The sequence below is a fragment of the Mchenga conophoros genome, linkage group LG23, assembly GCF_057382185.1.
Source record: "Mchenga conophoros isolate Kocher_MC1m ecotype Shallow Benthic linkage group LG23, M_conophoros_male_GT1.1, whole genome shotgun sequence".
Taxonomy (NCBI): Eukaryota; Metazoa; Chordata; class Actinopteri; order Cichliformes; family Cichlidae; genus Mchenga; species Mchenga conophoros.
Window position 1 is genome coordinate 40,322,910 of NC_140547.1, and position 14,261 is coordinate 40,337,170.

General features: G+C 45.1%; 1 protein-coding gene across 10 annotated transcripts in view; it reads left to right on the forward strand.

The window, feature by feature from the left end:
• Window positions 1-14,075, forward strand: part of LOC146547817 (mitogen-activated protein kinase kinase kinase kinase 4-like) — a 36,856-nt gene extending 22,781 nt beyond the window's left edge. For 2 of the 10 annotated variants that reach the window (XM_085263756.1, XM_085263765.1), the window contains 17 exons: window positions 744-896; window positions 2,553-2,825; window positions 3,396-3,496; window positions 3,948-4,087; window positions 4,308-4,402; window positions 5,892-6,070; window positions 6,163-6,292; window positions 6,587-6,892; window positions 7,860-7,977; window positions 8,081-8,251; window positions 8,349-8,492; window positions 8,594-8,728; window positions 8,988-9,088; window positions 9,175-9,324; window positions 9,628-9,787; window positions 10,702-10,841; window positions 11,504-14,075. In XM_085263756.1, the coding sequence (XP_085119882.1) occupies window positions 744-896; window positions 2,553-2,825; window positions 3,396-3,496; window positions 3,948-4,087; window positions 4,308-4,402; window positions 5,892-6,070; window positions 6,163-6,292; window positions 6,587-6,892; window positions 7,860-7,977; window positions 8,081-8,251; window positions 8,349-8,492; window positions 8,594-8,728; window positions 8,988-9,088; window positions 9,175-9,324; window positions 9,628-9,787; window positions 10,702-10,841; window positions 11,504-11,587 (2,580 nt within the window). In that variant the 3' untranslated portion in view covers window positions 11,588-14,075. The remainder of the gene's footprint in view (window positions 1-743; window positions 897-2,552; window positions 2,826-3,395; window positions 3,497-3,947; window positions 4,088-4,307; window positions 4,403-5,891; window positions 6,071-6,162; window positions 6,293-6,586; window positions 6,893-7,859; window positions 7,978-8,080; window positions 8,252-8,348; window positions 8,493-8,593; window positions 8,729-8,987; window positions 9,089-9,174; window positions 9,325-9,627; window positions 9,788-10,701; window positions 10,842-11,503) is intronic. The other 8 variants (XM_085263758.1, XM_085263757.1, XM_085263759.1 and 5 more) reach the window with 8 other exon arrangements.
• The last annotated feature ends 186 nt before the right edge of the window (window positions 14,076-14,261 follow it).

Sequence of the window (14,261 nt, forward strand, 5' to 3'; positions counted from 1 at the left end):
AGGATTGTTTTCCTCCCCACGTACTTGCCTGTTGTGGGTGTTCTGGTCCAAAGCAACAACTAACATGTTACAGTGCCGGCGCTCTCAGACAGTCATCCTTTTGAAGGAAAGAAGTAGGGGGTCCAGGGAGAACCACGGGCTCACAACCGACCTTTTTGTGTCCTGAATAAAACAACCTGCTCTCCTCCGCTGTCTCTTTGCTCTTCCTCTCACTTGCACTGTTGCTCGTCATCCATCAGGACATTGTCATCTTAATTTAAATTTCGAGCTGGCTGAACGAGAGAGAAATATATTTAAGGTCTAGGAGAGTTAGAATAAAGAAGCTTTCAGGGATTCCTCTTTGTCTTTTGACATCCAGTCTGATAAATTCTTCAGTGTGGCTGTGTCGACTCTGTGTGTGGACTGGGCCACTGCATGTGGATGACTGAGGCCCAAACTAACACGCAGGGGCACCGAAGCAGTGTCTCCGGCCTGCGTCATTAACTGCGATCTTTTCCCCCCACTGCATACTTAAATCCTGGGATGTTTGAAAGAGTCCCTCTCCTCCTACGTCTGCACATGTATCTGTGTCTGTATGGCTGCCCACAGTTGGCTTCAAGCATGTTTAATATCGTTGTCACCAGCTGTATGTTGCTGATCGTTGTTGGTTAAATGTAAAAGTTTCCCAAGAGACCACAAGATCAATTTTTCCCTGATACTCATCCCTTTTTTTCCCCCCACCCTCTACAATTCCTCCATCTCAGGCCGACGAGCGCTACCGTAAGAACATTCAGGGCTCCCCTCAGGCCGCCCCTCCTCCCAAGCAGCCCCCTCTGCCTCCCCGCTCCTCTGAACCGTTCTCCAACGGCGGCTCTTCGTCCGACGCATCTGCCATGCACCGACCCATGGAGCCTCAGGTAACTCCTTCCTCCGCTGCTCCCTAGCCTTTTCCTCCTCCTCCTTCATTCTGTCGCTGCACTGGATTTGTGTCAGTTTTCTCAGACATTTAGCCCACTTCAAATAAAGAAAAAAATAAAATAAAAAATAGGAGAAGGTGAGGCTGGGCAGAATGTGTGTTTGAACTGTGGCTTTAGACTGTTCACCTTTTTTGATTTCCCTGGGTATTATTTTTGTCCTACTGTTGAGACTCACAATAAGTCATAAGCACTTCAGTCAGCAGTCTGAGTAGTTTTAAAAAAACATGACAGGCTCCTGATATAGTGAATGAGTTCATCAATCACTGCCTCCGCCAGTGCTAAAAAGCCAATAATTTTATTTCTCGCCTTTGTTTTATGTTTTTCTTTCAAATGAGCAAATAGAGCTATAATTTACCCTCCTGAAATCCTTTTTGCACGCTCAGCGCAGCCTTTTTGCTGAATATACTGAACATATTCATGATTTCTCTTGGGCCGCTCTATGGCGTCATCTTTTTCCTACAAGAATGCCCATACAGAGATGGGTGTAGTGGTATTTGTGGGAGAATATGTACCTTTTACAGACTAAGCTCACAATCACAGAACAATTCAAGAACAGATCAACAGAGAAATGAGACAGTTTTGCCACTTAACCTCCTGAACTCTTTGATATTTCCACTTGAGAAGAGTGGGGGGGGGGGAAAAAAAACTGAACTCCAATTTATCATAACGGCTGCAAAACTGCATGACCAACCTTGGACTCTGTGGCTAAGACACTTGGGAGTGAGACACTTCGCCTCATCACCTTTTCAGAGTGAGGGTTTAAAAAAACTCCAGCACACGCTGACAGTTCAATTTCTGTCGAATCAACACTAAATTAGAGGAGAATAACAGCCATATAGCAGCCGTAACTGCTTCAGTAAATCTGCTGCACTTTGCAATCTTTGGGGGGGAAGGGGGGGGAGACATGGACCAGATTTGTGGGTTTTTTGTTTGTAAGCAGAATTCAGCTTAACTTTGCTTAAACTCATGTTTGTGTGTCTGAGGAGTAAAAATCTGTTACATTTGTTTTTTTATTTTTAATAAATTTGAAAGAAGCTTTTCTTCACTTTGAGGATTTTTGTGAAGAAAAGTGTTTTTGTTTTTTGTTTTTCATTTTTCTCTTCCTCAGTAAAGAGACTTTGCACATAAAAAATCTAATTGTGGGTTCACAACATGAATATAAAACAAGTACTGACGACAGTGGCTTATTGCAAAAGCAATTAGATGCTCTGCTTGCAGCAGACTTCTGCAAAATGCACTACTTGTGTATGTTACTCAGCAGAAAAGCTGGGATAGGCTGATTGCAACATAATCTGCCTTTGAACCTTTTTTAAAGCTCAGAAATTGTAATGTGTAATTTGGAATGACACTTTTGAAACAGAAGCGTCATATTTATCACACCGACACAGGCTCCTCTTTCTTCAAATGGTTGATTCCTGTAAAAAAACAAAACGCCGACTGTAGGAGTGAAAAAGTCATTGTTTCGTGTTGTGCTGTCTGCCGTGTGCATGTGTACATTATGTAAAAAGCCACACGCATCTTCCCTCATGTCTCACTGTGTTGTCTGCTTGTTTCACCCCCTCCCCCCTGCTCTTCCTCTTCCTGACTCCCAAAAAGGTCCAGTGGTCTCACCTGGCTGCTCTAAAGAGCAGCAACAGCGCTGCCCCCTCTCCTCCTCCTCCACCCGTGGTTGCCCGCTCTCAGTCCTTCAGCGAGTCCGGCGGTGTGGCCTCTAGCTTTGCACAACTCCACCTGCGCTCCCAGGACCCCCACCATCACCACCACCACCACCCATCGCCTGCACGCACAGATCCCCAACCCCAACCTCCCCTCCACCACCCTCAGGCTAGGCTTGAACATCAGGCCAGCAGCGAGGAGGTCCCTCCCAAGGTAAGGTGCCGGGGGACGGCTGCCTTCTCCCCCCTCCTCCCACACCCAGCCTTCAAATCTCTCCTCCATCGCTCACTTCCTCTCATCCACTTTTACGTAGCATGCTGTTCAGCCTCCTCCTGGCTGTGTGCGTCTGCCTTGCTGCGTCTAGTCTCACTTGTTAACACTTAAAACTGCTGTGAGGGCGTATTCAAATGAATCAGAGCAACTTTGAATTTCTGGGCCGACAGATTACCCCATCGCTCATATTCAAAATCATGAATGAGAAATAAAACCGCACATTCCTCTAATCTAAATCGCTCTCATTGTGTTGTGGGGGTGTTCTGTTCTCTGCTCCGCTGTGTTCAGCTACGCCCTAAGATTATCTCTGTTTCAGTGGTCAAACTAGGACAGTTTTTAAATTCTTGGCTGATTTCCCCTTCAGCTTCAAATCCCAATGTATGCTCACTGAATTAGCATGAGCCTGAACCAGAGGATAAGCTCTCTTGTTTGATGACACTGTTTTCCTATTAGGTGATTGTTTTTAGGAACATATTGATTTGTGATGATCATCAAATACTTGTCTCCCAGGTACCGGTGAGGACAACATCCAGGTCTCCTGTACTGTCACGTAGAGAGTCCCCTCTGCCTTCACAGCCCAGCAATCAGGGCGGACAGAGGAACGCAGGCAGGTGAGTAAAGAGACCTCAGGCGTGTCTTACTTTTGGATTATGTGGATGTGGTCTAAGAGAGCTGCTCACATGCTCACACTGTTAAAAGTTGTAAAAGACAAAACAGTAACCCCTCCCCTACATAGGGGTGCCTCTCAGAATAGAGAGTTTCAGAAAATAAAAACAAATGGTAGAATAGACAGATTATTAAGACATAATATTATGACTGCTTATAATATTGCAGATTAATATTTATAAGTTGTTTATGTTTGCATATAAAATGCAAAAAAATGTGCTTTGATTTTGCGGTGATGTAAACTCCCACTAATCCAAGTACGCTCAAAATCACAAAAATATATGTAGCGTATCCTGAAAAGCGCAGGGAGGGTAGGGACAAAATGTTAACATATCACATGATAAACTGACAGTGGAGTTGGGTTTGTTTCCATGTGCTTGTTCTTCCTCGTCACAGTAACGTGGAGCAGCGTCCGCTGTGGGATCGAGTGGAGAAGCTGCAGTCCCGGCCAGGCAGCGGCAGCTCGTCCGGCTCCTCCAACTCCAGCTCCCAGGCCAGTCCTGGGGACCGTTTCAGGCCACGCTGTGAGTCCCCTGGTACTGTACTCGGCTACATCTCACTAACCCTACCGACTGCTTATTAGCAGATTAGGATTATTACCATAATTATACAAATCTGGCTCAAATGCCATCCTCTGAGCTTGTGCTTAAATAAGTTTTGTTTTTTTTTTGTTTTTTTGCCAATTAAAGCGCCTTTGCACATCCAGCTCTCTTCGGTCTCCCCTCACTAACGCCATTTCCTTTCATTTCCACAAAGCTTCCTCCAAATCTGAAGGATCGCCTCTCCAGCGGCCTGAAAACGTTTCCAAGAAACAGGATGAAAAGAATGTCGCCAGGCCCACTCGACCAGCTGTAAGTCCACTGTTACTCGAGTGCTGTTAAACTTGAAAATGAATAGGTGAAAACAGTTTTTCCCCACTTTGCTCTATTTTCCACTGCTCCAATTATCCAACCACCTGGTGTGGGAACCTTACGTGAATCCAATGCTTCCTGATTGTTTGGGTGGGGTGCCTTGCTTAGGGTGATGTGGTAAGCCTATTAACTGAGATTACATAATCTCACCTCTGCTATGCCTGCACCATTGGTCATGCATTGCTCATGGCATTACACGATAAAGATTTCAGATAAAAGGCATTTGCTCCTTTTGTGGAGATTGGCTCACTATTTTATTTCTGCCTTTACCGTCCCCTGGCACCTTTCCATACGCCTCCACTTTTTTTTTTTTTTTTTTGCTTGCTCTCAAGAAAAATGCACAAGACAAAAGGAGGGTTAACCCTGCGCCGCAGCTTCCTGCTCCTAGATTTGAATGCAACCACATTTGAATGCAAACACGCCCCCCCTGTGTTCCCTTGTACTTGTCAGAATGGCTCGCGATCACCTGTTTGTGTTTGTGGATAAACTGTGGCTTGGAAGCACGGAAGTATACCCCCCCCCCCCCCCCCCCCCCTTATTTTTCTTGCTCTTTTTACAAGCTTATGCGACTATATTATGACAAAGGGGCGAGGGAAAATGAAGAGGACAAACATGTTAAGGAGGACGAGGTGAAACACTCATTTAGGCCACAGAAAGAGGCTCTTTAGTAATCTGACATTCCCCCATACAACATGCTGCTTACTTCACTGTTTCCTAGAGGTCAGACTACATGAAGGTTGTTTAAAAGATGGAAAAAGACGGTACAGGTTTGTACCCACAAGTGAAAGAGACGAAATAGAAACACAAACAGTTCCTTGAACCAAGGAGGGATTCAGATTTCAGACTTTCTACAGTACGATTTCCTGTTGTGCCTTTTTATTTAAAGTGGACCTAGTCTGCTCATTTCAGACTCAATATTTGTAGTCTTGAAGTCTGCCAGTGTAGCTTTGTACTTTTAGCTGTTCTCCCTTTTAAAGCCAGCTTTCTTCTGATTGGCTGCTCCTCCCTAAGCAGGATGTTTGAACAGTAGGTGGGTGGAGCTTCTGTGTGCCTTAGATGAAGATAATGGGTGGGGGGGGAGGGTATCTGTGCACCCTATGACATCATTCAGCCAAAAGGCACAATGGGTCCACTTTGTGTGCTCAGTCTATCATATTGATGCGTTGTCTGGGCAACCTCTGTTATGGAGGGAGTTTTTAAACTTGGAGTGTTTGTCCTCTTTGGTGCAATTTCTTTTTGTGCTGAAAAATCTAAGCCAACTAAAAATTCATTAGTATGAACCAAACAGGGCCATCCAGAAATGGGACCACCTTAGTGGTCTTAGCGCCGTTGCTTCAGGCCGAATGCAACTTGCACCAAAGCGGAGAAATGGACCTGAGCTCGCAGGTTGACCTGTCAGTGCGTCTAAAACCTTCGCTGCTGCTTTCAGGACCTGACAGCGCTCGCCAAGGAGCTGCGCGCAGTCGACGATGTGCGACCTCCTCACAAGGTCACAGACTACTCCTCCTCCAGTGACGAGTCGGGCACGACCGACGAGGAGGACGAGGAAGAGGTGGACCAGGAGGCAGGAGAAGAGTCCACCTCAGGGGCCGAGGACTCCAAAGCTGGGTAATACACCTGATGCCTCTTTTATTAATCAGTGCTGCATGGCTTATCTGCATGACTGCTGGTTTAACTCTGGTCTGGTTATGGGACATCAGATATCCCCATGGCTTCCGCAGGAGAGTGAGTAACGGCGAGACGGAGTCGGCTAAAACCATGCTGGTCGAAGACTCGGAAAGCGAACAGGCAACCACACCCTCCAAGGATGGCACACTGGTCATCAGACAGGTAAGAAGGACGGGCCGGTGGTGCCTGATTTTGACCGATTGGTGGTGCTGATTAGGAATGTAGTTTAGAATTTTCTCTGTCCAGCGTCAGTGTTGTTTTAACTACTCATTCTCCACAATTTCTTCGTTGTTCCTGCATATGATCATGCCATTTCATAGGCTTTCACATTTGAAGATGAATAATCTTAATATGTCAGGTTGCTACACCAAGCAGCAGGCTAGCAGCCAGACACACAGCTCCACCTTCTTTCCCACCTGCTTGCTTGAGCCCAAGTGTGCCTGTTCTTGCTTCCAGAGCACAGCTGACATAAAGCGGTTGGTCACTCTCTCATCTTCCTCCCCTTCCTCGGCTGGCCACGGCCAACCCCAACCCCCTGGTCGCGGCCCGCTAGAGAAAAACGGCTTTCCGGGCCGCATACACCACCTACCAGACCTTATCCAGCAGAGCCATCATTCCACTTCCTCTTCCACAACCATCCCTTCCTTCTCCTCCTCCTCCTCTTCCACCACCACTACCTCCTCCTCCTTACCCTCATCATCTAGCCATGCCAGTCCTGCAGTATCCCCACAGATCTCTTTGGACGAGCTCACTGCCATAGAGGTATGTCCCCATCACACAACTAAGGGCAAACAGCTGAGGAGTGGGCAGTAGAAAAAATGTGCAGACTTTTTGTATAGCTTAAAAAAATGGTATCAGGTTTATTGTGACGGCTATAAAATGCAAACCTCCATCTCGGTCTGTACACGTCAGCTGTCCATTCCTGGGTTGCCTGCCCTGCATCCTCTCCTCCTCCATGTCCTGCTGGCTTCACACTTCCTCTTCTCTGCTCACTCTTCACTCAGCTGGTTTGAATCTTCTGAGCTGCTGCAACCTCCTTTCCCCTCCCGCACCTCACTGCATTACACTGTGCTAACACTGGCGCCTCCTTGTGGCGCAACGTGCTCATAACATGCAGGAAACTAAAGCCCGAGCTTCTTGGGATTTGTATGAATATTTCTAAGATAAATGTCCCATTTATAGAGCAGCACTACCTTGCAAGCAACTTGCGTCTTGGGTGGTGGAGTATCCTTGTGTGTCTGTGCTTCATTAAGAGCAGCTTTTTTTCTTCTCCTCTCTAACAGTTCACAGCAGCCTGTGTTTGGATCACTTAATGTTTCCTTCAACACATTTTTTTCTTCTTCTTGTTGCACATGTTGTTTGTCCTCTGACATATTTTGTGCCTTCACTAACATCAAAACAATTAACATAACTGCACTTAATCTTTTTCGTTTGCTTTTTTCCCGGGGTGGGTGGTGGGGGGACTTTGTTCCCAGTTGTGCTGTAAAAATGTGGTTTTGAAGGCATTTAAGCTGGATGTTGTTTAACGAGACCCCAGAGGTAGAGCTATAACTCATAAGCTCAAACCTGAGGGGCCTCTGCTGCCGTTTAAATAAACAGTCGTTCTTAGGAATTACAAATCACTGTAACAAATCAAGTTTGATTCATGTTTCAGCTCGGTGCATTTTAAGTTATTTTATTGGGAATGTTTTGAGCTCTAGGTTTTCTAAATATCCGATATCTCCACCAGTCGCAGTCGGAGAGCAACTCCATGTCCAAACACAAGTCTTCCTCCTCGTTCACTCCCTTCATCGACCCGCGTCTGCTGCAGATATCTCCATCCAGCGGGAGCTCCCTCAACAACATGGGTAAGTCTGGATATACAGCCCACTGCAAAAATGCATCTTCAACACTAATTCCTCTCTGCTATCTGCAAAGTTAATGTGCACTGCCTCTGCTTTCCCTTTCCAGCTGGATTTGGGCAAGACGGGCGCCTGTCAGATCAGCTGCGGTCCGACCCATCCCGTAAAGGCTCGGTGGTTAATGTCAACCCGGTCAACACTCGTCCACCGAGCGACACCCCGGAGATTCGCAAGTACAAGAAGAGGTTCAACTCTGAGATCCTGTGTGCGGCACTCTGGGGTGAGTCAACTTCAAAAATATGGAGTTACTGTGATGCCCCACAGATGGATAAAAACATATCAGCAGTGACGTATGTTTGTGCCTGTTGCTCTTCCAGGAGTAAATCTGCTGGTGGGAACAGAGAGCGGTCTGATGCTGCTGGACCGAAGCGGTCAAGGTAAGGTCTACCCTCTGATCAACCGTCGACGCATCCAGCAGATGGACGTCCTAGAGGGACTCAACGTCCTGGTGACCATATCAGGTAGAGCACACGTGCCAACCAGAAAGTCTCGATTCAGATTCATTTTTAATCAGTAAAGTTTTGGATAGATGGATTTTGTTTTTGTTTCCTCCCTCCTGCAGGCAAAAAGAACAAGCTGCGAGTGTATTACCTGTCATGGCTTCGAAACAAGATTTTGCACAATGACCCTGAGGTGGAGAAGAAGCAGGGGTGGGTCAATGTGGGCGACCTGGAGGGCTGTGTCCACTACAAAGTTGGTACGTTTCCTAAAGCTCAGATGTAAAGGAAAAAGGAAATGGTGCCTTGAAGGGAGAGGGGGCATAAAAGGACTTAAAGCTGAACAGCTTAGAGCTCAGAGGTTGCTCTGAGGCTCAGTATAAGATAAATAAGGCTTATTTTGAATTTTGAATCATGCAAAGCTGCTCTAGCAGAGTCCAAGAATTAAAAAAAATATCCACATAGATCACCATAGGAGCCATCACCCATGATTAACTCGCCACCTACTTGTTATTCCAGTGAAGTACGAGAGAATTAAATTCTTGGTGCTGGCTTTGAAGAACTCTGTGGAGGTCTACGCGTGGGCGCCCAAACCTTATCACAAGTTCATGGCCTTTAAGGTAAGCATGTTCTCTAACAGGTGTCATTCTACCTGCAGGTGGCTGACTGCTTTCAGGCTGACTTTCTTCTGACTTTTTTCCTTTAGTCTTTTGGTGACCTGGTGCACAAACCTCTGCTGGTTGACTTGACGGTGGAGGAAGGTCAGAGGTTAAAGGTCATCTACGGTTCCTGTTCAGGCTTCCACGCTGTGGATGTGGACTCTGGTGCCGTCTACGACATCTACCTGCCCACACATGTATGTGCGAACTGATGCAGACTGATTACGTCTTGTGTTTTGCATTTTCTAAATTTGAATTCAGTTTTATTTCTACAATGCCAAATCATAACAGTCGCCTCAACTTTATATTATAAGGTAAAGACCTACAATAATGGAGAGAGAACTCCACAATTAAACGACCCCCTATGAGCAAGCCCTTAGTGACCGTGCAAAGGACAAACTCCAGCAGAGCCAGGCTCAGTGAGGGGCGGCTATCTGCTGCGACTGGCGGTGAAGGGACTTTTTAAAATCTCTTACCTTTTTCCTCCATTTCATCCTCAGATCCAAACCAATATTCAGTGCCACGCCATCATCATCTTGCCCAACACTGATGGGATTGAGCTGCTGGTGTGTTACGAGGACGAGGGCGTCTACGTCAACACCTACGGACGCATCACCAAAGATGTGGTGCTGCAGTGGGGAGAAATGCCAACTTCAGTGGGTAAGAGCAAAGCAGATATTTCTCATCATGATGCCAGAGGTCAGAAAAATCTGAATCGCACTCTGGTATGCACAAAAACAACCGCACCGAGACCCTTTGCAGGAGGTGGTCTCAGTGTGGTTCCAAACAAACTATATTTATGGTGTGAACGTGATACGAGCCCACTCAGAACATGTTACAAGGGCTAAAAAATATCCCATAGCAACTTATGCTTTGTATTCTCAGTGCAGGTAGCTACTATAGATGCGCAAAGGTCTATACGGGCTAGCAACTAACCAAGAAATGAGTGTAAACTCTGTTTTCTCCCACAGCACCTTCTTCCTGTATTTACTTTTCTTCCTCCCACCCCAGATACGTCTGGCCAGTGAGCGCACAGAACATTCTCATGTGGCTTGCAGTGAAACATTTTGGTTTGCTTGGATTTTTCTGTGTGAAAACAAACCAAACCACAGGGAAAAGCTACAAGTTTACAAACTTATCAGCTGATTTGGACCAGAGTAAAAAAATCTGGAGGTGTGAAAACGCCCTGAGTGAAGAGGGCTGAAAAGTCCTGTGTTCAGAGACTTCTGATTATTTTACTGGGAGAAGTGATCTCCCAACTCTAAAAGCAATGGTGCAAATGATGCTGGCAACTTCAGTGTGCAGCAGAGTGAAGGTTCAACCTTCAGAATAAAACAATCAGATGTGAAAAGCCCAGCAGCAGCTTCACTTGATGCATTCGATTACACTCCAACAGCAGTCAAGGTTTCACTTGATTTTAGACACTTTTGTTTAATAGCTTCTTTTTTATCAATATGTAAAAGTATTACATTTATCATTAGAAGTATTCACAAGTAAAATGACACGTTGTTTGAATTTTTACAGCTTTTTTAACAGCTACTTACCCTCCTTTCCCCCTTTCTGTGCTTGTGCAGCCTACATTAGGTCAAACCAGATCATGGGCTGGGGTGAGAAGGCTATAGAGATCCGCTCAGTGGAGACGGGCCACCTTGACGGAGTCTTCATGCACAAGAGAGCCCAGAGACTCAAGTTCCTTTGTGAGAGGAATGACAAGGTGAAAACATCCTTCCTTTCTTCATCCCTCCCGTTTCTCTCTATACAGTGGAGATAAATGTGAGCACACCCCTAATAATATGTCAGGTTTTTGTTGTTGAAAACACAATACTGCAATAAATCATTTCAAAACTTTTCCACCTTCAATGTCACCAATAACCTGTAAAATCCAACTGAAAAACAAATCAGTTTTGCTGGTTACATAAGTGCACATCCTTTAAGTGATACTGCTGAAGAACCTTTAATCACAGCATTCAGTCTTAACTTGGTAATATTTGCCCTCTCTCCCATGCAAAAGTGCTCGACACTCAAGGCGCTTAACCCCTGGGGGGTCTTAGAAAATTGTGAGGTAATAGCCCTGCAATAATACAGAGAAACCCCAACAATCAGGTGATCTCCTATGAGCAAACACTTGGTGACAGTGGGAGGGAAAAACACTCTTAACAGTTGCAGTCTCAGGGAGGGGGGCCATCTGCCATGACCAGTTGGAGATGAGGGGAGGGAAACGGTGAGGGAATATCTTGTTCATCGCCCTCTTCAGGTCACCTCATAGATTTCTTTAACATTTTATTTTAACATCTACTCTACTATTACTAATCTACTGTTGGTAGCCTGGCACGACCACCAAACACCTTTTCACCCAGTGTATTCTTTCAATTTCAGGTCTTCTTTGCCTCTGTGCGTGCCGGAGGTGCCAGCCAAGTATATTTCATGACCCTGGGACGCACATCCCTCATGAGCTGGTAGAGACGTGCCGTCAGCCGATATGACAACAGTTACCTAAGCAGCGACCAACAGATGACTATTGCGACTACGACCGACGAAGACGTTTTAAAGCCCAAGCTGGAGAAGCATTTTCTGAGGCAGCGGCTTCCATTTCTCATGTCCTCGGGCAGCCAAACAACGGATTAGACTGTAATCATGAACAGAAGCTAGGGGTGGATATGTATTTAGAGGCGCCTGCAGGTTTTTCTTCCCCCCGCCAACCCCCGGCCTTGTTGCCTGACCTTCGAGCCGATCCCCATTCTCCTCCTCTCCCTCTGAGGAAGCGGGATCTGTTGCCTGTTGACGGTATATCTTTATGTCATAGTAAAACTTTGCATCTTGTAAGTGTATGACAAAATGTGTTTGTCCAGGGGGAGGGGGCAGAACGCTAAACACAGTCGTCACCGTATCAGATAAGACTGTGTTTGTGTGTGTGTTGCCACAGCTCGAATGTGTAGCTGTGTTTAATCCCGGTCCTGTCAGGTGTGTGACTACAACACTACGACTACACTTAGTTCCACAGATTGAACGGTGCTCGACATGTAAATCTTCTTCGTCTTCACTTTGTTTTCTCTTCTTTAACCTCCTGAAAGTGAAGATTTTTTTTAAGGGACCTCCTCGACGCATCCATTAAATACAGGGTACTGGATATGTTGGAGTTGGTGCATACTAACGTCGGACTCACGCAGGTTTTTCAAGAACAGCTTTATCATGCCTCCTCTTGTGCTGTAGCTCATGTTGGACAAAAGTAGCCCTTTTTATGACGGCATGTTGCTTTGGTGTTATTAACTAAGGTAGTCCCAGTTTTTGTTTTTTAAACACACTGTATATTTTATATGTGACTTGCTGCGCATAAATAAGGAATGCAGAAATACACACAAAAATGAGTTTTAAAGGAAGAATCCACTATTCATCATCAAGAGCCTGACCTTTTTTTTTTTTTTTTTCTTTCTTCAGGGGCTTTTATTTTGTAATGAAATCCTGGCTTTTCTTTTTAATCTGTGTCTCCTTTGCAGAACCTGTCGTTCTACTGGAAATATAGAAACACACACCGACAAAATAGACCCAGAAATGTGAGGTTTTAATACAAATAGTTTTATGTTTTTAAGGTGGATTTTTCCTTTAAGATCAGTTGTAAGTAGGGCTAGCATAAACTGTGAATTAGCAGGTTGCCATTAAGGTAGCATGGAGGCCAGTGGGCAGAATGAGGGCAGCATGTATAGATCTCACTTAGAGGAAAGGAGGGAGGGTCAGCTGATTGTCCTCCACCTGCACTGTTGTGACATTTTCACATCTACAATCATCTGCGTTCTGAAGGAGACTTCAACTTAATGTTGCCTTAGAGGAGTTTCCAGCAATTTAAACAAAAAAAAAAAAAACTTAAAAAAAACTAAAATCCACTACTTCAAAAGTGAAGACGTTTAGATTTTAGGGTAGGAACACTTTAGTCTGAAGCAGCCGTGTGACTCAATGTTGGACCTCATTTATTTTTATGTTCCTTCTGTTTTTTCTTGACGCATTCAGGCATGCCACATCCAATCGGGATTGAAGAGACGCGCTACTTTAACCGAGCTCCCATAAAATTTTTATTTCGTGCTCTTTCTTCCCATCTCACCGTCGGAAACCCGAACGACAAGGCGAGACTCGTTTGTCACTTCACATGAGACAGTCTCATCCCGCCGCTGAGTGTAGAGTCCATCCTGCAGCTGTGCTTCTGTGTGAATGACAGAGCTTCATAATAGGACTCTTTAAAGGGCGGTGCCTTCGCTGTCTTTAGGGGGAAGACCCGCTGTGAGGTGCAGAAGTCGCTTTCAGTCTTGTCGTTTGTGTAGAAAGAAAGAAGGCAAAAACATAAATGAATGAATCACATGTTCTGATAGTGTGGAAAAACCGCTCCAGACAGCCAAAACCATGTGGCATACTTTTGTGTTTTTAAACTCTGGCTTAGTTTTTATTAGTGTTGTTTCCAATCATGTGTAACCCTTCAGATAAATATGCGACTGCAGTGGTTTTATTTTAAATGCACACCTTTATGTTCAAAATGTTTACAGAAGCAGTTGTTAAACCGATGTGCATCGATATGAATATTTATGGTTTCTCCCGCTCCACTGCTCCTCTTTTGTATTTTGTATTATCCCTTTTTTTTTTGTACTTTCATTTAGATGTTTGTGTACAGGATTAATCAACTTTTGCTCACTTTATGAATAACCCAAGCCCACAGTGTCAATTTCACTGATTTCCTTTACATCCTCCTTAGTGCACTGTGTGCGTGAGTGTGTGCGCTCCTGGCTGTGTGGCAGCACGGATCTAATGTTTTCTACCTGCCAGGTGACACGTCCCCCCCCCGGATGTCTCTCTACATGCCTCTAATTTATGTCCTCTCTGTGTGTACTATGGGAATTACTGTATTTTCTTGAAGGTTTTTTTTTTTTTTTTTTCTTTCATTGAATAAAATCAAAAGGAATTTACAGTGCTGCGTCATTCTTTGTAACATAATCTGTAAATATTTACTGCTGCATCAACAAATTGAAAATAAAATAAAAAGGAGACAGAAGTTTAAGAAATGCTGCTGCTCTTTCTGGGCCTGCGCTTGTTTAAGGTGGGACTAAATGGGGGGGGGGGATTGGAAATGACACACTACATTTCAAGCTACAGA